General features: G+C 33.0%; 3 protein-coding genes across 10 annotated transcripts in view; all 3 read left to right on the top strand.

The window, feature by feature from the left end:
- Positions 1-19780, top strand: part of LOC126754776 (sialin) — a 441635-nt gene extending 421855 nt beyond the window's left edge. For 2 of the 3 annotated variants that reach the window (XM_050466889.1, XM_050466888.1), the window contains exons 3-8: positions 16992-17552; positions 17625-17711; positions 18124-18407; positions 18481-18613; positions 18705-18946; positions 19019-19780. In XM_050466889.1, the coding sequence (XP_050322846.1) occupies positions 16992-17552; positions 17625-17711; positions 18124-18407; positions 18481-18613; positions 18705-18946; positions 19019-19225 (1514 nt within the window). In that variant the 3' untranslated portion in view covers positions 19226-19780. Of the gene's footprint in view, positions 1-1100; positions 1123-16991; positions 17553-17624; positions 17712-18123; positions 18408-18480; positions 18614-18704; positions 18947-19018 lie in introns of those variants that run through there. The other variant, XM_050466890.1, reaches the window with a different exon arrangement.
- Positions 19781-21168: 1388 nt separating this feature from the next.
- Positions 21169-23041, top strand: LOC126756857 (ribonuclease H2 subunit B). Of its 6 annotated transcripts, none has more exons than XM_050470292.1 (3): positions 21169-22329; positions 22672-22767; positions 22944-23041. In XM_050470292.1, exons 1-3 carry the CDS (start codon positions 21291-21293, stop codon positions 23039-23041), a joined length of 1233 nt encoding a protein of 410 aa, XP_050326249.1. In that variant the 5' UTR covers positions 21169-21290. The 6 variants fall into 6 exon arrangements, with proteins under 6 accessions (XP_050326249.1, XP_050326247.1, XP_050326252.1 ...); XM_050470295.1 differs by having other exon boundaries at positions 21171-22329; positions 22672-22736; positions 22944-22964; XM_050470290.1 differs by lacking the exon at positions 22944-23041 and having other exon boundaries at positions 22672-22923.
- Positions 23042-23067: 26 nt separating this feature from the next.
- LOC126756856 (pickpocket protein 28) lies at positions 23068-26048 on the top strand. The gene is made up of 8 exons (XM_050470289.1): positions 23068-23324; positions 23411-23683; positions 23747-24010; positions 24073-24310; positions 24931-25070; positions 25142-25272; positions 25338-25578; positions 25640-26048. The coding sequence occupies exons 1-8, from the start codon at positions 23068-23070 to the stop codon at positions 25887-25889; spliced, it is 1794 nt and encodes a 597-aa protein (XP_050326246.1). The 3' UTR covers positions 25890-26048.
- Positions 26049-26158: the final 110 nt, after the last annotated feature.

The raw sequence follows: 26158 nt of genomic DNA, 5'->3' as shown, positions 1-26158 counted from the left end.
GTCGTAAACATTCAGTCTCTGCATGCGAGAATGCATGAATTTGCATTCACAGCTTGTGCGTTTCTCCATATGTTTGTGTGTGTGTTTTAGAAAGAGAACACACACACTATTTATAAACCATGTCAATTGAGTTGACGTCTGAAGGAGTCTACAGACTTCACTATTGAATATAATTTAATAAAAATGCAATGAAATCATAACTATCAACTTAAAAATAGGCCAACGAAATGAATTTAAGTGGACATAGTCATAAATAGTTTATGAGCAAAGAATGAAGCTTACAGAAAAGCTAATCGCATACATGTGTGTATTAACGGTCATATAATATAATTAATTTTGACAGCTCTGAAGCGAAAATACCCTTCAGAGTTGCAAAAAATTTTTATCTTGATTTTGATCGGTTAGTTTGCATGACAGTTTTTGCATTAGTGAACTGAAAAATATGTTCGGAGATTGCACCGTTGCCTTCTACAATAATTCATGCCAAATTTGATATATCTATATCTTGTGAAATAAACAAGTTTTCCATACAAAAGCTTGACTTTGATGTGTCAGTTTATATGGCAGACATATGCTATATTGCTTCGATATTGGTGATTCGGAGAAAAGACTTCTTGAGAATAGAAGAGTATGTGCACAATTTCAGATCAATATCTCAAACACAGCGGGTCTATTTCCAGTCCTTTATACATATATATACATATATACTTCAAAAAGTATTGAACTTTTCTTTCAAGGTGTTACGTGTTACTTCGTGGTAACTTTAATATATCCCGTGCAGGGTACAAAAAAGTATCTATTGATGGCGTTCTATGAGCATTCTTTCGTCTATTTAAACGGGTATTAAACTACCCATTACCCATCATCTCTCTCGCGCCATCTGCTGTTTGTAAATGTATGTAAACATAAAACAGCTGATTGAAAATTACAAAATTATTTTCATTTCAGTCAAATTATAATAGGAATATACATACATATGTAGGTAATAAATAATAATTTTCGGCAGTGAAATTGTTTCGCTTTACTTTATTTCTTTCAAACAGAATATAAGAAAATATTAACAGTATTCTATTTGTAACAAAATTTCAAAAATTTGCAAGATATATTGCGATCAAAACAAAGGTAAATATTAAATGTTGGTTGGTTGGGAGAGGGGTATTCGTTGGATATTATTATTATCATAAATATTTCTATAGAAGTGTTCATGGCCAAAAAGATGATCTCGGAATATTTGAATGCCTGTTGTAGCTTTATTAAGTTAAGATGGAAGCTTTAGTGTCTAAAAGTAGTTATTAACTAGTTATCGGTATAACCATAAATGTGTTTAAGGGGTTTCAATTAAAATATATGATTTAATATGATAATACATTTACTAATGTTTTATTCGAAAATATCTTCATTCAAACCATTAAAGGGGTTAAAAACCCGTATATTTAAATTTTTTTTTAACAAATAAAAATGCTGTTCCGTTGATGCAATTTAATAGTGGGTGATTAATTTAAATAAAATTTAAATACCCTTGATCTCGTAGACGATATCCAGAAAGGCCTCCGAAAAAAGATGTTTGGCGGTGAGGAAAATGTTTCTGTTGAAAATTATCCGAAAATTATTTAACTTGTTTGCTTTTGTACTTTCTCTATCTACAAATACGAGTATGTGGATGTAATAATTGAATAACAACCACTTCTGATTAGCCATGATATTTACACAAAACAATAAAATTAATTAATTTAGAGGCAAAATTGATTGGGTGTCAGCATGAATTGACATTTGTTAAATTAATAATTGTAATTGTTTATTATATTTGTGCATTTGCTTAATTAAATTGTTATTTGATTAACTACGTAAAGAAGGCATCATAAAAAAATACTAAAAATATAACAAATTTAAAGTTTACTGTTTACATTTCTGCCTTTGCGATATATTGGTGTTTCGCTATAAATTTTATTGTGAATAATTTAACACGTGTATCTACGTGTTAATGGTAATTTGAGAGCGCTTGAAGCATTTTGTAAACAAGATCGTAATTAGTTAGCAGACAAGTGCACTTTATCGTTGTATATACATATCTACATATAAATTGTGACAAAAAAGTACCCGGAAATCGTAATTGAATTCCTCGATAAATGATTGGGTATGCAGCGCATTGTTTCTTGACTCGTCCCGATAAAGCTGATTTTTTTCATAAAGAGTACCGTAAACAGGTCTCTTTGGACATGCTTAATCCTGCGAATTCCGATTCCACATTAATGGAGAGCATCATAAGTGCCAATGAGACATGGGTTTATGAGTTTGAAATGCAAACAAGTCAACAATCATCGGAATGGAGGGAACAAAACGAGCCGAAACCAAACAAAAAAAAAAAACACACCAAAGCCGCTCAAAAATAAAGGTGTTGCTCATTGTTTTCTTCGATATTCATGGTTTGGTGCATGATTAATTTGTTCTAGAGGGACAGATGGGCAATAAGGAGTTCTATTTGGCCGTATTGAGACGTTTGCGCGAGAACATCCGTATAAGACGGCCGGAATTGCGGAGGAACAATTTATGGATTTTACACGATGATAGTGCACCATCGCATGGAGCCACGATTGTGACCAAATTTAAAGCCCAAATGAATGCCATTGATCAACTACCGTATTCACCAGATTTGGTTCCGTATGATCTTTCTTGTTCCCCAAACTGAAATTGACGCTCCGTAGTTTTCGGTCGATCGATAAGATAAAAAACAAAATACGTAAATTGTTTGAGGACTGAAAAAATCGTATGCACAAGTGTGTTTCGTGGACTGAAAAAATCGTTGGTGGAGAATACTTTGAAGGCGGCAAAATAAATATTGATAAATAATTAAATACGATTTTCAATTTTTTGTCACAATGTACATACGAGTATATAGTTAAATATAAAATGTATATCTCCTGTATAATACTACAATAAAGTAGTAGTTACAATAAAATTATGCATATATAGATACATTTACGATACAAACACATACTTATGTATATGCAACTATTTGCAAACCAAACAAAAACAATAACAGCAATAAAATTAGAAATATACCATAATCGTAGCAACATTTAAAAAGGAAATAAATATATATTTTGCTTTTCGCGTGTTAATAAGAAAATAATTCAATAAACATGTAGATATGCACAGCAACTCGTATGCGCTCGTGCACGAGCTACGCCAACACATTGACACATATGACAAATTTAGCGGAAATTATTGCGTTGTAATGATTTTTTGCCGCTGTCAAGATACTAAAGTCGTTCTAGTGCTAATGAAGTGCTCGTTCATGTGAACAATTGCAGTCGTATATCTAAATAGCTAAATAGCTCTATAGCATTTCATAGTATCGTAGTACTTCAAGGTATTTATCGCATATTTGCAATAGACTATTTGAAGTTCTAATAAGCCTCTAGTGCTTAGAGAAGCAATTAAGGAGGATGACACCTGTCATTTAATGTGGCGAATCATTCTATAATGATATTCATAAAATGTCAGTAATAAAAGAAACCGATAATGCCCAGACATAAGATAAGGAACAAGGTCGTAAAAATGTGCTAGTCATTGTAAGCAAATATTTGTTTATTTATAGAGCTTAAAAAAAGAACAAGAGGTAGTTTAGCGATTATTATCAAAGCAGCAAATCAATCTTTTCAAAAGCAATGTTCGGTTCGCCAAAATTTAGATGGTGAAGCGAATTGATAGCTGGCTTTGTCCAATGTGAGGCAGCAAGCGATTGAACAAATCTAGTAAGAGACCTCACCTATAGTTTACATAGTTAACTAACTAACTTTACTAAATAAAACTAACTTTTCTAAATAACTTAAACTCAAAAGAAAATAAAATAGCAGAGAAGTGACGATTTAAAAGTAAAACTAAACAAATCATTATAAAAAGTGTGCCAAAAGCTTTAAAACACTAAGTAACGCTTTCCGGAAAGTCTAGAGTAGCCACGTATTCAAAAAATAAATTTATTTTTTTAGAAGCATTTAATTTAAACACAATTTGGTCCAGAGCTACCACCTATCGAAGAAAGTAAATGTTTGCCAAATGTAAGATTTAAGGGGTTAGATGGGTTTCTTCGGGTAAAAACAGTCTTCTTAGCCATATTTCATTAGAATTTTTTATTCTTACAAATATACACTATTAACCAAGATTTTGCGACGACATTTCCGAAGACCCCTCGGAAAAATGATGCAGCCGCGTTGGTAGGATAACTCCTTACACGATCTGCGAAAGTGAAAAAATACGTAAAAAAGTTAACTTAGAACTTGGACGAAGGAAAAAATACTGAAATTAGGTTTTTTGGCAGGTATTTTTACATATACTATATATCAAAATTTTAGTGAAAATTTCGAACATTTTTTTTTTCAAATAAAGTCTTTAAGAAGTGTATCTCAAAGACCTGTGTAAAATTTTATGAAAATCGGTTGAGTAGTGCGAAAAAAATCTTCCGACTTCAAAAACACAGTTTCGAGAAAAATGCGTCTAAAAACGGCGCACTTAGCCTAGCTAGCCTCGAGCGCACAAGTTCTCAAAGCTGGATCTCCGAAACTATTACCCGGATCAACTTGAAAATTTAGGACAATGTTCTAGAGGTGTTGTAGGTTTTAATAAGATAATAAAAAAAAAAACAATTTTTTTTAACCAGTAAACCAAAAAACCCCTCAAGGTGGAGATCTAGATCACCTTAAAAGCAGCGATTTTTAAAAATTAAAAAGTTGCTATATCAATTGTTTTAAGATTACACAATACAATTTTTGAAGAAAAAAATTTGAATATTTTTCGAGTAATACGTGTGCTCCGACGGCGCTTCAGAAAAAGAAGTGGATACAATGATCTAGGGTCGAAAAATCAAAAATTGTTATGAAAAGGCATTATAAAAAAATTAAAATTTTACCGGAAAACTGATTTTGCGTTGGCAGGATTTTGGCGAAAGTGAAAAAATACGAGTTTTAGAATCGGAAAAAAAAATTAGGTTTTTTGGCAGTATTTTTCTATACTAGAACAAAATTTTAGTGAAAATTACAGAACATTTTTTTTTCAAAGAAAAGACTTGATAAAGATCTGTTAAAATTTTTGAAAATCGGTTTTAGTGCGAAAAAAATCTTGACTTCAAAAACACAGTTTAGACCACTGAGTTATTTTGGCAAAAAAATTAAGAATATTTTCGATGATCAAAAAGAGTCATTTATATGAAGAACTACATACTTATATACAGAACAAGAAGAAAAGACTTGATAAAATATTTTTTTAGATATTTTCAAATATAGCTTAGAATAAAATCATTTTTAAAGTCATTGTTCATATTTGTAATAGGACCTTGAGTTTTTTCAAAGGTGAAAATAGTAATGCTTAAGTTACCATCTGAAGTTATGCAGCTGATCTTGAATTTAAAGACGTGATGTGTATCTCATAATGCTTACCAAAATACAGCGTTATTATTTTTTATTTTTTTTAGGAATTTATAAAGTTGTTTAAATTAGTCTATTTATAGTACTTTTGAACTGATAAATTATTAAAAAGAAATAAAGCTATAAGTTTGGAAAACCCAATTCACTTGAAAATGCTTTTTGATATATGTATGTATGTGAGTACTTATCTCTACTAAATTTATATCAAACTCTATAAATTCTATATACACGTGTATGCATGTATGTATGTACACATATGTACACATTTTTATTTTTAGTAACGCCGTTCATTTTTTAGTAAAAAAAAGACGAAAAAATAGGCGCCGTCAACATTGTATTTTTATATTTTGGAATGTCGCAGCAGTGATTTATATAAGAAATTCAAGCAGCTATTGACGCAAGTCACTTCAAATACGTGTCTGTATATGTTTAAAAAATCGACGAATCACACTTATATAGACGGTTCTTAGCGGAATTTTCCCAAAATAAATGCTTTAATAAATATTTATGATCCGCTATGTATTTTAATCATAAACTTTTATGCATTAGATATGTATGTATGTATGTGTATCCACATAGAGAAATGATATGCATTAACGCGAATATGACTAAATACATTCATACAATGCGACAGTGTATGTATGTGTCAGCATTTATCAGTCGGCTGACCGCGAGCAAGTCGAGCCCCCTTTTTCAGCAGAGGCTCGAACGCCTTGCAGCGCTAGCTGGCGTGTGTGCTGAAATATCAATGTGCATATGTGTTTGTGTGCCTGTCTGCGATTTTATTATACTGAATATTTTCATGCTTTGATAAGCAGCATTAGCGATTACTTAACTGTTGTTTGCAAAGCGGAAATGCGAGGATTTGAAATTTCCACTTTGGCTTTTTATGGCATCGATTGGAATTTAGAGTTTAATTTTATCTACTGTATATAGTTGTTGTATCCAGTTTTTTGTGCTTTGACTAGCTTAGTGCGGTTTTAAGCAGTTTCATGGAATGTGGGAGCATTATATGTATGTGTGTTTTATCTTTTGGTTTCGTTGTACGTTCGTTTTATATGTGCATATATATGTATGTACATATCTATGTATGTAGTTCGTTTGTCTGTATATACGTTCCTCTCGTTTTGAGATAACGAACTGAAATTTCGCACACGCTCGTTTTTCTCCAAGTATTACATTGACCAGACAATCAATTATGTATATCAATTAGCCAATCATTATAGAATTAGCCACATTAAAGTATATCCGCATCAGAATCCTAGTTAAATAACTTAAACCTTTCAGAGAGGTATACATACATACATACATGTGTATGTATGTATATCGATATATTTAGTATTCGTGGCGCTAGCACTAATGTTGTTCGACGTTTATAATAAACAAAGACATTTTACGCTTTGAGGAAGCCTTAGCAAAGTTCACGACAAATGTGGAGAAACCTCAAGATTTTAATAAATTTATAAAATTTTATAAATTAATAAATTCTTCAAATTTCGATGTATCTCTCCTTAAATTCGTTTAATTTAAAGTGTAAGGTCGCGCAGTACAAGCTCAAAAGTGGTATTCAAACTGTTAATAGCAGAAGTACAACTTTGCTGCGAAGCAAACACGATCCAGTATAATAGGTACACGCCTACTTTTCAATGCGAGCATATGGCATTTTAATTTCACGTGCCATTAATATCTCTCAATTGGCAAAATTCTTATTTTAGTATTTCGAATATTTTGCACAAAACCGGAATTCCTTCATATATAGATATGTTTATGTACAATATATAAGCATAGATATATGTATTTATAGTTTTTTATTAATATATCAGGAATTTAAAATTATCGTGCAATTATTTATTATTTTATTTTATAAATAGACTCGACTAACTAATTAACATGCGACGAAAAATTAGCTCAAAATTCTAGCAGAGCAGGTTAGTTCACAGATACATAAGTATGTATAGTATATGTATGCATATTTCAGCCATACATAGTATGTACTTATATATGTATATGTATAACTGTCGTCACATATCCGCAAAAATCTAGTTGAATTCTAAATTTTTCTATAAAGGAATGCCAAATTTAGATTGTTAATGCTTTAAAATGGCAAGAGAAGAGTTAGCGAAGAAGTTTTTAAGGCAAGGTCATATGAATATCTAGTTCTTCTTTTTTTATGTCTGTAGGATTTTTTTCATTTAAATTTTTTTTTTTTTTTTTTTTAATTTTTTGAGTAAACAAGCTTATATGTTATATACATACATATGTATTAGTGACAGCTAAAAAATAGGTGATTTACGGGAATTTAAAATAAAAAACCGAATGTATTGATTGCATAAACATTTTAAGTGTTCACATGGGGTTTTTCGAGTAAAAAACAGTATTTTTTCAACAATTTTTTTCTCAGATAAAAAAATTAAATGTTTTATTAGAATTTTTTATTGTTACAAACATACACAATTTACAAAGAAATTCTGAAATTTGAAATTGCGACGCCATTTCCGGTGAACCATCGGAAAAAATATGCGCCCGCGATGGCAGGATAACTCTTTACAGTTTTTAGTTAAACCGTGTTTTTTAGTTAAAATCTTAACTTAGAACTTGCACGAAGGAAACAAAAACTGAAAATTGGATTTTTGGCAGACTTTTTTTTACAAAAAAATTAAAATTTCAGTGAAAATTTCGCAAATTTTTTTTTCAAATAGTTGAAATCGAAAAAAATCTTTCTTCCAAGTCTTTAAAAATCGTATCTCAAAGACCTGTGTAAAGTTTCATGAAGATCGATTAAGTAGTTCTCGAGAAAACTTGCCAACCAGCCAACCAGTTTCGAGAAAAAGTTTAAAGACTGCGCTCTTACTCTAGCTACGGATCAACTTGTTTGAAAATTTCTCTGATAATTTTCAAGATCAATTGAAAATTTAATAAGACAATAAAAAAAAAAAAATCGATTTTTTGAAACTTGTAAACTGATGTAACCCCTTAAGAGTGCCTAGTATAAAATCATTGAAAAATAAAATATTTTTTTTGTTTATAATTACACACTAGGTTGCGCCCGCATTTAAAATATGACTCGTTAGTTAGTCGTATGTTGAATAAATAACCGTAAATTTCATACAAACTATAATAGTGTTGACGCTCATTATTGCCTGTGAATATTCATGTTGTCGGCAAGTACTATAAATATATATACATATGTATGTACATATATACATACGTCCATATTTATGTTATTCACACTTGTTTGTATATACTTAGATATAACATTAAATTAACATATTTATGGTCGATGACCTATTGATAGCGATTTTCTAAGGCAGACATTCAAATGAGCTTACTTGTTTTCAAGGTTATTTTTAGCAACTGGCACAACTTGTAGACCCACTTGTACGCATAAATGTCGCCAAATTTGGTTCTTCTGATTAAGTAGGTTAGTGGCAGTTGCTTTTATTTTCCAAAAATAAATATGAAAGATAAACATAGAGTAAAAATAAATTTAGATACAGAACTATTTATGGTTTCCCTAAATTGCCACTTATAAATAATTAAATCTAAATTTATGGTGGTCAGGAAATCATCTTACTTCAATATCGATCAATGTCATATCATAAAAAAAATTTAATTAATTAATTAAAACATTGGATAGTAGAAACGAAAGAAAAATAACATTTCAAAATCACAAAAATATACATACATAAATACATATCGTTTTCACGTGATTGTAACACATAAACTGAAACAGCCATTATCACGTGATATCCATTGACATTGAATACTAGTACCGACAAGCGCGTATATGTATGTATTATAAAAGGGCTAGAAAAAATAAATCCATTATTTTTTGCAGAAAAATATCGCTGATATTTAGCACAGTTAAAGTGTTTCGATTTAGCTCAAATATTCACCCTTCGTTCGTAAACTGGTTACCTGACTTTCCTGACCCTCCTCCCTATTAACAAAAACTGGAACAGTCGATTTTCACAGGCTTCTTTTGACGCGAATTTTTCAGCACCAAAATCATTCTTTGTGGACAGGAACAGGTAGTAATTACATGATTCCACGTCCGAACTGTGAGGTAATTGCTAAGCAACCGGAGCTTCTGTCGAGTCAAGATCGTTGTATATGTATACATATATGCATTGTCCTGACGGAGCAACCTTTTCTTCTATTGACCAAAACTGTGTGTTTCTTTTCCAGAGCTTTGTTTTCGAGTCGAGATCTAATTGTTGGCAATACTGGCAAATTGACACAGTGAGATGGAAGTGTGAATTTTTTGCAGCAAAACAATTTCTCTCAAATATTCGACCAAAACGTGCCTCTTTTGGGCGATTGTTTTCTTCATACGGCCCAATTGTTGACAGTACTGTTCCGAATTGGGTGTTTGGCTATAGGAGAGCAGCTTATAAAAAGTTATTTTCTTCCAAACACACCAAACATGCAGCAAACTCTTCCTGGCAGTCAGTCCGGGCTTAGGCACAGTCTGCGCTGACTCGACCCGATTCAAGCACAACCGGTTTCTCTTGGCGTCATCTAAGCGGTCCACTTTTCATCAGCAGTATCCATTCGCTTCAGAAATGAATCGATTTATAGCGATTCGCCTATGAAAATTTGGTCCGGTTTGGAGTTTTTTTTGTGTCAACTCATGTGACACCCCCACATCGTGCTTATTTTTGTATCCAACTTTATTTAGACTATTAAGTTAAGTAATTATAGCATTAGATAGTAACTTGAACACAGATAACATTTTCATACCACGAAAATGGTTGTTTTGCACGTGAGTGAAATAATCAAATTAAAACCGCAAATATCACGTGATATCCATTGACATTGAGACAATAGAACAGACACTGGCGAATATGTACTATGTATGATGTTATATAATAAACTTAAAAGTACCGCTATTTAGCCGACGTTAACTGCGTATGATTGATATGTGTTTACTTACGGTAAACCAACACACACAAACATTTGTACCTGCGGTGGAGTATGTACATATGTATGTGGATACTTGTTTAAAGTGCCTTTCAGATTTTTTTGCTGTTATTCACCGGTACAAATACACGCACATATGAAACTCAATTTACAAGCGTTATATTAGATATTATATGCAAACACTTGTACTAATGCATAGCTGTGGAAAGGCAGACAGTTATTGGCTTAAATCCAAATATTGGCATTAATGATAAACATATGTATGTACATGTGGACACTTACATTCGTACATAGGCATATACAGACATGGTGGCACGCCTACCAAGAACTTTTTGCAACAATGTATATGTACATATGTTTGTATGTATATAAAAGTATTCACTTTGCGGTTTTTGAGAAATATTTGCGACACACACATATACATACATACATATGTACATAAATCAAGGAAGATCGAGCCAACGGCGTATTTCGCATTTGAAAAATATATTTGTACATACATACATATGCATTTACTTAAAAATGATTGGCGCATTTTCTATTTTTTATGGCTTGAGTACGTATGTACTCATATTTGAACGTGAAAAAAGCTCAATGAGTTCATTGAAATTGAAATCTTGCGAATGACAAAATCTTTGTGACAATAACCGAAATTTATACAGGCCGCGGATTAAGCTATGTACAGTGTACACATGTATATATGTACATACATACATATGTCCAAATAGACAACAAATTAACGTCACACTTTAGTATTTTGTGGCCTTCAGGCTCAAAAAATGATTCATATAACAAAAAGATTTGCTTCTATAAATTGAAAACAGGCATTAGATCATTTACATACTTGCTGCAGAGGCTGCAGTACTCAAGCTGCTTCGACTGACAGTGACAAATTTCCTAACTGAAATTGTTACAAAAGTAATGAGAATCAATTAAATGAGTGTTTACTGAATTTTTGAGCACCTTATAAAATTAATTATAATTTTATTAATTAATTAATTTTAGTTTTATTAATTAATTTTAATTTTATTAATTAATTTTAATTTTATTAATTAATTTTAATTTTATTAATTAATTTATTTTATTAATTGTTATTTTATTTAACTTTATTTTGCAATACAAAAAAAATTAAAAACCTTAGTTTTTTTTGTCTAAACTTCAAACAAAACTAGCAAAAAACATGAACTTTGGCTGCACAGAATCCATAATACCCTTCACAGGTGCATTTATAATAGCAATAGAGGATATATAAAGATATTCAACTTGATTTTGATCTATCAGTTTATATGGTTATATAGTTATATGCTATAGTAGTCCGATCAGAACAGTTTGTATGAGTTTCATCGATCAGTTCATATGGTAGCTATAGTATATATGTATATAGTATAGAGCTATAGTAGTCCAATATCAGCATTTTCTACAAATAAACAATTGCTTGAGAAAAAAAATATGCAAAATTTAAGATTGATATCTCAAAAACTGAAGGACTGGTTCGCATATATACAGACAGACGGACGAACGTCACACGGACATGGCTAAATCAACTCAGCTCGCCACATTAATTGCTTTATACATACATATGTGTACATATGTATATGCATTATAGGGTTGTTGTTATTGTTATAGTTGCAGAATTCTGCCGAGTTGACAATTCTTGACCGGAAAAAATTATCGGCTCCGTTCCTAGATCCGTCTTTCGTTGAAACGGTGTATTATAGCGTCTTCCACGTTGATTTGTGGAAAAAATATGCTCAATCCCTGTAAAACAGCTCACCCTAGTATTTGAAATATACTCGACTGATGTGTTTGTTTCTAAGCTAATGTCTAACTAAGTATGACGCTTATTAAAAGTCTTCAATTAACAAAACAGGTTATTAAATAAATAAACAAAGCTTTTATTGTGAGAATTTTTCATGCAAAGCTTATTTACATTATTGACTTCCGAAGTAAAATAATGAGGTTAAGTTAGACAGTAAAAAAACTGCACTCAAAGATGCAAAAACTGTGACTCCGAAAAGCAAATATGCAGTAATGCTGACGCAAATGCATGGGCTCGTAAATTTTTTAATGCAGGCAGTTATTTTTATGAAACTCTTTTTTAGTATGATTCATGCGATTTTTAGCGTAGACACCAAAAGAAAGCAAATCCATTATAAAATAAAAAAATCACAATGTATGAGACAAAAAATTTTTTACATTCTCCGCAGAGAGTTGTTATACTATTCCATATATACAGTTATAAATTAGTAAGATATCAATAAACACTTTACATTTTAGTCGACAGTGAAAATTTCTGCAAAATTCAAATATAGCCCTAAAATATTACTAGCCGTCTTTTATAGGCTTACATACATAGTATATCTTCGCGGCATAGTTTGGTGTTGTGATTTTTCCCAAAAAATAATATGTGAAGGGGTTATATATAGTAAGTCCGAAAAGAAGTTAATTTTCCAGAATTTTTTTCTGGGATATTATATATACATATGTATAATTTATATATCCAAATACTTGTACACATATTATGGTATCTTTTAACTGTATTTTAAGACTTAGTACTAGCTTCTCTCAAAAAATACGTTTGACTCTGAAATTGAAAAAACCAAACAGATTTCGTTAAAATAATGTTAAATCTAGTAAAGTAAACTGAATGAATAAGCAAAATAAAACTTTTTGACAAAATGGCGGTTTCTAAAAAAAAATCGATTTTGACCAAAATTTCGGCTTTGAATTGTTTAAAAAAAATATTTATCGATGAGAAAAAATTTTCGTTATATTACTAAAAAAATATATGAATGTATTTAAATTAAAGCTTACTCTATCTTATTTAAGAAGCATATTAGCTACACAATTCATATTTCCCTTTGATTATACCATTTATTTGTATTTATACCAGTTATTTGTTCGTTTCGCCATACTCCAAGGCTTAGCGACACGCAAACAGCCGTTATTTGTTTCTTATGCTTACTTGGAAACTTGTTCAAAATAACAACAATCTGAGTTCAATGAATCGTTTCATGAAGAACTCAACATTTGCCATGAAATATAAACGCCTTCGCAAGGTTTTTGGTACACCTTGAACCGTGCGAAATTCTTTTCTAATTTGAAAGATGCTATTTGAGAACTTTAAAAAATTCAACAGTTTCAATGTTTTCTGAAAATAAACAGTAAAATTAAGCAAGTGCAATAAAACGTATGTATGTATGTTTCAAAATTTAACATTTGGAAGCCACTTTCGTCATCGCACACACGCGACGTTCCGCGCAAAACGAAAAAGACAAATATTTGTTAAAATTCGCAGATGACGCATTTTCTAAAGCAAAACTGTAAGTGGCAATCACATAGACATATTTATGCACATAGTAAGTACGGCATATTCTATGTGTTCTACCGCAAATTTTATGTGCGTAGCTACTTTTACACACGAGCGTGGACGCACGAGTTGTATTCAAATGGCCGTGAGAAATTTCTATTCCGCAAAAAAGTATGTATGTGCGAAATAACAGTGTCTCATATTATTTCAGTTGTACATATTTTTATATGTATGTATGTATTTCAAATAAACAATGCGCGTGCAATTTGGACAGACGGCGAGTTTAGCGGAAGCTTCGTACATCCCGATTTGTACAACTTTAGTGGGTATTGTATGTACATATGTATGTATGGGCTCGCATGTATTAAACACAGAAAAAATTGTGCGATCAAACTTTACATCTGCTGCTAGTCTGTAGTTTGTGCTCATTTGAAGTCTGGTTGAGTATTTTTCTAAGAAATATTATAATGATTACACTAACATTGAACGATTTTAATCCAATTTACTAGCGAAGTAAGATTTATAGTTAAGCATTTATTAGTTCTAAGAAGCTATTAACTTATTTTTATTATATACAAATATACATACATACACACAATTCTATGCCCACCGAAGCGGCGCGTTCCACTTTTAGTAGCACTTTGGAAATAAGAGTTTTGAATGAGAGTGGAGTTCGAAGCTAAAAAGCTATTTGAGAAGCTTTTAGTTATGATGAAATTGAGCCGGTCAAAAACTGAAAAATAAAGCATAAATTAACAAAATAAAAAAAAACTTTTACTTTGGTTGCAACGAAGCTATAGTACCCTTCGCATGTGCATTTTTTATTATAGCATAAAATTCTATAATCTCGATTTTGTTAGAACAGTTTGTATGGAGGCTATATGCCATAGTGGTTCGATCTGAACAGTTTCTTCGTAGATTGCACGTTGGCTTAGTAAATAATCCAGACTAAATTTCTTGTATCTTGTCAAATAAAAAGTTTTCCATACATACATACAAGTACTTGATTTTCAGCGATAAGTTTGTATGACAGCTTTATTCCATAGTAGTCCGAGAACGGTTTCAATAAATGATCAGTCTCTTAAGGGGTCATATACAGTTAGAAGGCCGAAAGAAAGCGAATTTTCCAGAATTTTTTTTTTTAGAAAACTTTTAAATTAATTGATCCAAAATTTCTACACATTTTAACTGTGTTTTAAGACTTAGTATTAGTAAAAATATTTATTTGGAAAGAAACTACAGCTGATCTCCGGTAGCTGTTCTCAAAATAGACGTTTTGCGTTGATCACTATATCTCTGAACTGGATCTTCTGATATAAAAAAAAAAAAAAAACAAATTAAAAGTAATATTAATAAAGCAAATCGAAGGAATAAGCAAAATAATTTTTTTTGGAAAATAGCGGTTTCTCAAAAAAAAAAAATCAATTTTTTACCAAAATTTCTTAAATGATTTATAAAAAAAATAGTTTTCGGTTAGAAAAAATCTTCGATTAATTATTAAAAAAATATATTAAAGAAGCTCGTGTTAAAATTTGAAACTAATCGACTTAGCCGTTATCAAGTAATGTTGGTCGCTGACTTTGAAAACCCCAAGCGCTTTAAATTTAGCCTCCCAGCACTCTGAAACGCGTTTGGAAATTTGCGTGAAAATTGTAACTGTGCACAACTCCTTAAAGATGTATGCAAAATTTCATAACGATATCTCAAAAATTGAGCGACTAGTTCGTGTATATACAGACAGACAGACGGCCATGGCTAATTTTTGAAAAATATTTTTTCTTAAAAAACTGTAAACAGTTTGGTGTATATTCGATCTTAAAAGTAAGTAACTGTGCTTTTGAAAATTATTTTCAAAAAACTCAAATTTACTGCAAAATGCGCCTTAAGCTATTTATGCAAATATCGTGCTTGTTGATCTGGTCGGCAGTCGTTCGTTTGTCACATGTGCCGACTTCTACGAATTAGTTAAGATCACGTTTGTCCCCCAAAAGCGCACAACCGTGCAAAAAACAACACTCTTGTGATCTTTTGTTTATAATTTAAATAATTAATTTGTTTTCTGTGTCTGTTCGACGGGGATTTTTAACCGCAGATTAATCGGCGTATACCGAAACAGGTTTTTAAAACGCTACCACTTAATAAGCATGCGTACTTATATAAAAATACATACATACATCTGCACATATGTATATACGAACCAAATTTTAAAACACTCATATCAAATATTAAAGTGCAAATACCAAATATTGGTTATGTGATATAAATAAAGGTACGCACGTCATCGGTCTTAATATATAACCGCGATAGTTCAAAGTCTTGACGTTTGAATTGTGAAATCGTAGAGCTATACATAGATTCATTACGGTTATAATTCACTTGAGCCTGCTAATTTGTTCTAATCAATAAAAAACTGGAAATCCGCGCAAAAGCCATCAATAAATCAGTCTGAGGTATTCTTCGCACGAGCGCCGTTTAGTTGACTCTACAATTTACATATGTACATACATACATATGTACATTTTTGACCACGAGCGTTTTGGCATGTTAATTGTATAAAGAACAAAAAAAAATATCAAATTAACATCACGTGATGATTAAGCGCACATTTTGTATTTAATGCCGGTCTGTGTTTGTTCAGCTTATACGTGTTTCGAATTGTGACGCTATTTTACTATGATTACCATATAAGGTGTTACTTTTTGCGACTCCAAATCAATGCGAATTTTTGCACAATTAATTATGGCACTTTTGAAAATTTTCCTCAAACTTATAGAGTTTCAACAGTCCATAAAGTATTAAACACTTAAGCAAATATGGTCTCACCGGCAAATTTATAATGGTTTGATAATGAATGTGGGGGTCCATATATATTAAACGGGTGGATACATACATATGTACATATATACACAAACTCGAGAAATATAGATTAAATAAAGAAGGTTGTATTTTATGGATATAGTATGATCATGATTCACACATTTTGGTTCTGTTGGAAATTTTTGTCATGTTTGAACAATATATTAAAGTTGAAAGAAAGTAATAAATAGCAATAATACCAAAAAACAGTTTGGTTGCCTATTTTTAAAATGTTGTAAATTAAAGCAGCATATGGAAATACCATATTTGAGTTCATTATTGAAATTGAACATATAATTTTAAGAAACACTAAATAATCTGCTATAATTTCAAATACTTCACCATCTTATTTCATAGATAGATTCTTAAAAACATTTTATATACATATGCATATGCATACATATATACACATAAGTTGCACATTCTATTATTATACGAACTAATATTAATCCAAAAACTTTCCACTCTTTGTAATTGAATAGATATGCTATCATGTCGTCAAGTACTCAATATACTCACCATGCTTGGCTTCATGTTGAACTATGCACTGCGCGTGAATCTGACAATAGCCATTGTGGCAATGGTGCATCCAGATGTGCATTCGCCACCGCGTACGGTCGGCAAAATGAGTGCCGCACAGCTAGCTGATAATGCCACAGCAGCAACGACTACCACAACCACGACCACGACAACAACAACTCAGCTGCCACCAACTGACGATGGAAATGATTACTTTCCATGGGACTCTTATCAAACGAACTTTGTACTAGGTTCCTTTTTCTGGGGTTATATATTAACTGAACTGCCCGGCGGTCGACTTGCTGAACTAATCGGTGGACGGCGTGTCTTCGGTCATTCTATGCTCTGGGCTAGTTTGCTTACACTGATTACACCATTGGCGGCACACATTAATTATATAATGTTAATTATTGTACGTGTTGTATTGGGCTTTATGTTGGGCGCATCATGGCCAGCTATACATCCAGTGGCGGCTGTATGGATTCCACCAATGGAACGTTCTAAATTCATGTCGCATATGATGGGTAAGTGTAATCTTACAGTTAGTCAATCATGACAATGTTTTTAAAGCAAATGTCTTCTATTTAAATTGACAGCTTCCTCCTTGGGTGCAGCTATAACGATGCCGGTGTGTGGATACTTCATTTCCATTTGGGGTTGGCCCAGCGTTTTCTATTTGACAGGTAGGTGGAAATGCTTTACGACGTTTTATATTTACACTTTTATATTTACACTATTAAAGTTAAATAAGCAAATTTTTCGATATTCAAAAAACAATTACAAAGCGGAAAAAATTAGAGAATATTTGCACAAACGGCCATGTTGTTGAAAATGCCAATGGCAGTGCTGCCAAGTTTTCGTTTTATGCGGAAGCGGATGACTTTGCAGTAGTTGCCACTGACAATACCTAAAAGTTTTTAAAAGTGTTAATAATGCTAACATATTTATGTGTTCGCATATGTACATCAGTATTTATCCGAAATTGTTAACAAACGTAAAAAATATTAATATATTATTATATATTGCTCATAGACTTGTTGATATAAAAAAATAACAAAAGAAATGTATAATAATAAATAATTTGTATACTTCCAGGTGGCATTGGCCTTTTGTGGTCCATCTGCTGGTTTACCTTTGTTTTTGAGACACCCGCCACACATCCGCGCATCAGCTCTGAGGAACGGCGCGAAATTGAAGACGCCATCGGCAGCTCGACTTCCAAGAAACGTCCCAGCTATGTGCCATGGCGCGATCTGTTCACCTCCGCACCTGTGTGGGCAATTGTAATTACGCACGGTTTATCTGTATTTGGCTTTTTCACTGTCGTTAATCAGCTGCCGACATTTATGGATCAAATATTACATTTTAATATTAAACAAGTAAGGAAAAGTTTATCAAATGCAAAAAAAATGTTTTTCAACATAATTTATTTTTTTACTGTTATCTTTTTAGAATGGACTCTTCTCGTCATTGCCATATTTGGGCAAATATATAATGGCTTTCAGTTCGTCCTGCTTTGCTGATTATCTGCGGCAGCGTGGTACGCTGTCTACAACGGCCACAAGGAAGGTGTTCACTGGTTTTGGTGAGTAATTTTGTTTTTAAGCAATATTATTAAGTGTTGCCTACGAAAAATGACGTTGACATCTAACATTCTTCATATTTCTTCATTACAGCACTGATATCGCCCGGCACCTTGATGATTGCGCAAATATTTTTGGGACGCGATGCAGCGTGGTCAGTGACGATCTTTACCCTGGCCTTATTCACACATGGCGCCGTAACAGCAGGCTATCTCGGCAACGGCTTGGATATTGCGCCCAATTTCAGTGGCACCATTTTCGGTTTGGCCAATACGCTCTCTTCATTCGGTGGCTTCCTGTCGACGTGGATGGTGGGTGCGCTGACCTATGATGATGTAAGTCGCATAAATATATTAGTGATTTATTTTATAATAATTGAGAATTAATTTATCAAATTTCAATTACAGAAATCATATCATCAATGGCAAATAGTTTTCGGCATACTGGCCGTCACTTACATTTCCAGCGCTATTGTTTACATTATTCTGGGCTCTGGCGAACTGCAGCCTTGGAACAATCCACCGGAGAAACAACGCAGATCTGTTGTTAGTGCCGAGGAGGGTGAACCATTAAAGAATGAGAAGGCGAACGGCTTGGAAGATACTTTGAAATAAACAGCATACGTCGGAGATTAGTAAAAACTAATGTAAAAGCATTACTTTCAAAAGCAGAAAGTAAACTGTTACACAAAAGTTTAAAGTATTAGAGAAATATTTTCAAACCACACTAACCGCCTTGTCAACAACATATTATAAGCATTTTTGCTACAAGGTTATGTTATGTTGGTTGGAAATATATTTGTAATGGAAAAAGCAATTAAGGCCAATCTCAGTCACTCATTTAGTTATGTGCACCCCCACCTAAACGCGTAATGCCATAAATAGTGATTGAATTTAGTGTTAGAGATTCATCAAAATTCTACTTTAAGCCATATACATATATGTACATGTTATAAATAGATAAAAATAAGTTTGGCATATAAGTAGGTTAGGAATATTGGATGGTTTGGATAAATACTCACATTTCATTGTGAGTAAATACACAACGTTCGTGCCATTCCAAGATTGGTAGAGCGAAGAAATAACAAAACATGCAACTTAATACTGAAAAGACTTGAAATATTTGCCTTTATGTAAAGTTATATAATAAATACTAAATAGTTAAATTAATACTGGTTTCGTACAAAATCATGTGTATGATAATGATATTTTCTTAAATCATAAAAAGTAACGGTAAGTTTTAACGGGTTTAATAACGTTTCAACTACTGGCATACACATGACAGCGGATGAGTTGCTAAGCAAGAAAATAAAAAACAAATTAAAAATAAATTTATGCATTAAAATTGAATAGTGTGTGTGTTATGAAATAATGAGGCATAATAAAGTTTTCAATCTGAAACTTAAGCACAAACGCGCCACATACATGTACATATGTACGATTGCCTGCGCATGTAAAATAAAGACATTAATTAGTTTCGCATTATTATTATGCAAATATTTAGATTGAAAACAAAAACAAAAACAAAAAAATATTCGTATGTATGCAATTAGTGTATAAAATTATTTACAATCGCATAAAAACATATTTATATTTAAGAAACTGTATTTAAAGACATTTGTACATACACACATATATACAAGCATTAAAGTAATGTAAGCCTTTTATGTGTTTAAAATTAAAAATTCAGTAAAGTACAGTGTCCATACAAATATAATGTACGCAAATAATTATGTTTGTCTATTGATAATTATTAATATAAGGTTTTAATGCAATGTATTAAAATGTATTTTATCTGAAATTTAATACAAATAAAATTGATAATATTGCAAAAAGTCTTATTTTTTTTATCATTTCCTCCAGTCCACAATAACCATTTATTCTTAATATCGTTTTAGGAAAATCATCGAAGCTATCATAAAACTTATAAAATGTTGCAAATAATAATTAAGAGAAAATAAAACATTCGAATGCATCGATATTCTAAGGGTATACCTAGTGTGAAGTTTAAAAAAATATTTTTTTTACTATAACGTACCTAAAAAATGTTTTTGTGTTACAGTCTTCAGTAAGCAGCATACTCTTTCCAAATTTGCTTGTGTGATTACTAGGAGAAGAGATTACAATCCTCGTGCATGCTATGTACATATATAGTTATTGGATCAAAAATCGCATTTTGGCAGGCCGAAAACGATAAACATTTTGTGCGCATAATAAATATCTTGTTTTAGTCTTAACACGTTGCCTTCATAACCAATTTTTATGGAATCGCATTGTATACGTATTAACGTCTACATATTTATAACGATGATTTTTGATATCATGTAGTTCGGTATGATTGAAAATCAAATTTGTTTCAATAAATTTACCCTTTTCCATTATCGGATTTAGCCAAGTCACAATCAGCATTTCCCATACCCTAGTAAACTAGTTGAAAAATGATTCTGAACTGGGCCTAAATTAACCCCACATTTACAAAAGTCAATATTTTTTTACTATGCGCTGTGAATACCCATACTGTGGTTAGACCTTTAATTTAACAGAGTTGCATTTTTGACATTTCGCACAAATGTTTGTATTTTGTTAGCGCGCGATATTTTGCAAGCATTTTGTTTTGATTGTAGCAAAATTTATAAACTTATTTTAACTTCATTGATAAAATATTGCAAACGTATTTAAAATGAGTAAAAAGTCTACACGCTCTTCTAAACCTACTGAGGAAACAGTTGTTCCTGCAGCGAAAGCACCAGCGCTTTACAAAGTGATGTTCATATCAAAAGAACTATTGGAAGATCCTGAAAATGAGTTGACGTTGGAGTACTTTTATCATCCTGGAAAAGGCAAGCCTACACTCTTTATTACAAAATCCAACACAGAGCTAATGGAAGTTAAAGAATTTGCTGAACCCAGACGTTGCTGGTTAATCAACAATGATGTGTGCTCAAACGGACGCATCTACATGACAACACCGATCGATATAACGCTGCTGGCATTGCATCATATACGTTTACATTGTACACAAAAAGCGCTGGCTTTGGATGATATTGGTGAGGCCGACGACAAGAGCACGTTGCGTTTGTTGCGTGAATTTGTACGCGGTGAGGAGCACTTGAGATGTATCGCCGATATAAAGAAAGCCAATGGCATGGTATTTTATAAATATAACGCGGAGAAAACACTGGCTTGGTTAGCAATCAAAACACGTCGTGTAACTGCAAAGCTGCGAAGCATTGGTGTGCATTGTGGTGAGAGTGCAATGTCAAAAAATTATGTACGTGGTGAACTAGAGGGCGAGAACGGGGAAGAATCTGATATGGATTATTTACGCATGGCATGCGACATAGTGGGTGACTATTTGGATGTAGACTTACACGAGGAGCTTAAAAAATATTTGGAAATACCTGAAGAAAAGCCGTTGACAACTGCATCGAAGAAAGAGGAAAAAGAGAAAGCTGGCAAGAAGCGAAAATCTCTTCAACAACTTAATTCTAATGAAAACAAGAAAATAAAATTGGAAGATAAAGACAAAAATGCAACAGATAAACTTAAAAGCAGTGGTTTGGTTGACGGTTCACCAACTAATGACCATAGCAGGTCAAATAGTAGTTCAAGTGAAGAAGTAAGCCCGCTTAGTGTGGTGCAAGCACCAATTACGCCATCACCGGTTAAAGAAAGAAATTTAACAGCTAAGGAAAAAGCGTTAGCAAAGAGTGCTAAAGGTACAAAGAGCATTGCATCGTTCTTTAGTAAGAAATAAAGCAATGACTGGTTCATTGGTTTTTTTGACTTGTCATATTTTTTATAGTTGTTATTTTATTGTCATTTATTAAGTAAACAAAACAAAATGCTCGTTATTTTGCATATATTTTTAATTCTTTGTTTTATGCATATTAAGAATAAAATAATCGAAGATAAAAATCTTTTTTAAGTAAAATGGTTTACATGGGTTTGTTTTTTATAAATGTGCCAAAGTGTAGTAATAAAATATATTATTTGTGTGTCATTCAGCTTGCTTTGCTTTTTGCAATTTTTGTTGAATAATAATTTACTGAAAATTTCAGATGACAAATCTATAATCCATAATATATGTGTTCACCTATATAATATAACGATTCAGAACCGGCAGGTATTTAAACCTCACCGAGTGTATTATTTTTGTAAGAAAAGCTGTTTGTATAATATTCATATTACACACCTTTGCCATCTACCGGCACTCGTTTATATTCTCACATATGTATGTATGTGCATATGTACATGTAAATGCGGGTAGAAGGAAAAGGCTCCCTCGGGCATCATTCCTTTAGGGATAATTTAAAAATTAACATATCATCAGTTCTAGCGGCTATAAAAGCCGTGGGGCTAAAAGCGGCGCATTTAGTAGTTAACGGTTTTTGGAGTACGCAAGTTTTACGCGAATTATTTAATGAATAATATATAAAAAGAATAACCTGAACATTATGGAAGTCAGCAATAGAGGCTCAGAAGCCACATTACCAGAAGTGGATATAAAACTGCCAACGCCCACCAAGAATGCCGATTCTTTGAGTACCATATCTGGGCTTAGTGAAGTGCCGAGCGATATAATTATTAAATCTCGCATTAAATATGGCTCAAGGTGGTCTGCCTGCAAGGGCTTGATTATGGAATACTCCAAGAATACAACCATTCATGGATTACGTTACTTGGTGGAATTGCATAGGCCATTTTATGAAAAGTGAGATAACGCGAATGTAGAGAGCTTTTAAATGAGTGATAATTATAGAAAAGTGTTTAAATTTTTTTTATAAAATAAATTTGCAGATTATACTGGTTCGTTGTGCTTGTAATTTCGGTATATTTTGCGATTTCGCTCATTTGGGCCACTTACCTCAAATGGCAGGACACACCCGTAATATTGGGTTTCGATGAAACGCTTGTACCCGTGCATAAGATACCGTTTCCTACAATTACGATATGCCCGGAAATAAAAATGGAACGTAATGTCTTCGATTTCACCAACGTTTCGAGTCGCATATTGGAGGAGATACAAAAATTTGGTTCATTCCAAAATTATGAAGATCTAAGCGAAACGGAGTAAGTTCTTAGTCCGTTATATGTAGATGTATTTATATATATGGATAAACTTTTTCCTCGTAGTTTGGAGCGCTTTATGTCCACCTTGCACATTTGTGAATCCGAAGTTGTGCAACGTTTCGCAAAATATTTACCGAAGAACCTTAAACCTAACATTACGCAAACACTGGTCGATATTTCCATTTCGAAGAACGAAACTGGTCCGTTTTGTAAGTGGAATGGTCGATTTTATTTTTGTGACAAAATTTTTAATTTTGTGGCAACCGACGAGGGTATTTGCTATCAGTTTAATGGTCTACAGGCTAAGGATATATATCGCGATGTCAGGTAATTTGTGGATTGAGAAAACAAAATTTTCATTTAATTTTTTTTTCCGTCAAATGTTGCAGCTTTGTAAATTATTATGACGAGGACGTTGTCGATTTCAATAATTTCTTCGAGCCGCTACCACGTTTCAACGAGTTAACCGGCAATTGGTCGTTGGACGATGGCTATGTGGGTCAAGGCTACAATTCTTATCCTCAACGTACAGCATTTTCATCGGCACGCAATGGATTTTTTGCTTTTCTACAAGGTTTCCAGCATAATTTCGAATATGCTTGTCGAAGCTTTAAGCAAGGGTATAAGGTGAGTTGAGCCGCGAGGTATTGAAGGTAAAAGCAAAATGGTTGAGATTAAGCGAGAAGGCACTAAGATTTTCATCAAATTTATCTAACGGCATTTCCACGAATCCGAACCGCTATCAACTGGAATCCACAAGACAGTCGACGGAAGAAACGGAGTGCTCTTACCTTGAGAAGGAACTTGGACGTCGAAATATCTAAGGTCCAAAAAAGAGACTAGCCCAATCAAGAGACTAGCCCAGGAACGAAATAAATGATAGAGTCTTATTATCTCATTATCATTTTGATAAGATTCTCTGACTAATTTACCAAGTTTCAGTTAGTTCGGCAGCATATTGCGAAATATGTATATCTTTCCGTTTAAGAATTGTTCATGTTGTGTCATCCGTCACCCCGCAATGCCAGCCCCAAAATATGAAGCTTGTTGCATTTCTCAGGTTAGGTTGGCTCAATTCAAGTAATGACATCATATGTTTAGGCAGGTTTTTGGAATTCAAATCGTTTTTTGATTGCTACTAACCTCATAGTAACCATCGACCTCAACCATACACACGCTCATATGAAGCGCTTACTTCATTATTAACAAGAATTAAATTAATTATTCGTTTTTTGCTCGCCCCACAGGTTTTTCTCACGTCCCCCGAGAGCGTGCCGGTGACAACGAGTAATTACATTTTGCTGCCGCACGGCGACGAAGTGATGGTTAGCGTACTGCCGCATTATGTTATATCGACGGATAATCTGCATGACTTCAGCCCAGAGAAGTGAAATCATTTATATACAACACTTTGTGCGCAACATAAATTTACAACCGTTTTCACTGTTTGTATTTCAGACGACAGTGCTACTTCAATGACGAGCGTTATTTGCGTTATTTCCGCTCCTATTCACAATCCAATTGTCAGGTGGAGTGCTTAACCAATTTTACCATAAATAAATGTGGTTGCGCAAAATTTTGGATGCCAAGTAAGCCCCCCACAACTTTCCTATATACATACTTATACATAACCTTCAATTGCACCTGCCTACAGAGCCACAAGATGTGCCCGTCTGCAGTGTGGAGGACATAAACTGCTATGACACAGCTCAGTCTGAATTGAGCATCCTTATACAGAATCAAACTATGCAGGCCACCATGGATCCGAATATGAAAATCATTTGTGACTGTATGCCAGCCTGCACCTCACTGGATTACAATGTGGAGATTTCAAGTGCACGCTATGAGCTGAACAAAACATTGCAGGCCTTCCGCGAGGTCTACGAGCATGAGGAGTAAGTGTGACTATTATAATACGAAAACTGATTCTCAGTCACTAGTTTCTTCCTTTGACAGTTTCATGGGCTCGCGCTTGTCGGTCTACTTCAAGGAGCATCAATTCACGGCCATCAAGCGCACTGTGCTCTTCAGCATCGCCACCTTGATAGCCAACTGGGGTGGTATTCTCGGCTTATTTATGGGCATATCCAGTTTGAGTCTGATCGAATTGGTATACTTCTTCTCAGTGCGTTTGTATGATAATTTGCGCAAACGTCGTCAAACTAAGAAGCGTTTGATGAAATTGGAAGCAGAGCATGAGAGTTAAATTAAGAAGGCATACAAGACATATGCGTGGAGTATGTAATGAAAATACAATGAGTTATACATACATACATACATACCCCGTTTCAAGTAGCTGATTTTTTACTAATTTATGTGTATGTGCTTTACGGTTTTTAAATTAATAAAGCAAAATCTAGTTGTTGATATTTTTCCTTCCACAAGTCTATCACTAGTAATACCGGGGAGACGAGAAAGTTGGCAAGTATTTAGAATTGCACCTGGCAGAGCGTTTGCGTTTTGAAGAGGAGGAGT

This window comes from Bactrocera neohumeralis, chromosome 4 (genome assembly GCF_024586455.1).
Source record: "Bactrocera neohumeralis isolate Rockhampton chromosome 4, APGP_CSIRO_Bneo_wtdbg2-racon-allhic-juicebox.fasta_v2, whole genome shotgun sequence".
Classification (NCBI taxonomy): domain Eukaryota; kingdom Metazoa; phylum Arthropoda; class Insecta; order Diptera; family Tephritidae; genus Bactrocera; species Bactrocera neohumeralis.
This window is presented reverse-complemented; position numbering and strand designations above follow the sequence as displayed.

Bases quoted from the DNA above. Each gene is read 5' to 3' on its own strand.
- LOC126756856 (XM_050470289.1), top strand. From the start codon at position 23,068: ATGGAAGTCAGCAATAGAGGCTCAGAAGCCACATTACCAGAAGTGGAT. The intron at 23,684-23,746 runs GTAAGTTCTTAG...TTTTCCTCGTAG, and splicing joins GAAGATCTAAGCGAAACGGA to TTTGGAGCGCTTTATGTCCA. The intron at 25,579-25,639 runs GTAAGTGTGACT...TTCCTTTGACAG, and splicing joins GAGGTCTACGAGCATGAGGA to TTTCATGGGCTCGCGCTTGT.
- LOC126756857 (XM_050470290.1), top strand. From the start codon at position 21,291: ATGAGTAAAAAGTCTACACGCTCTTCTAAACCTACTGAGGAAACAGTT. The intron at 22,330-22,671 runs GTACAAAGAGCA...TGAAAATTTCAG, and splicing joins GTTAGCAAAGAGTGCTAAAG to ATGACAAATCTATAATCCAT.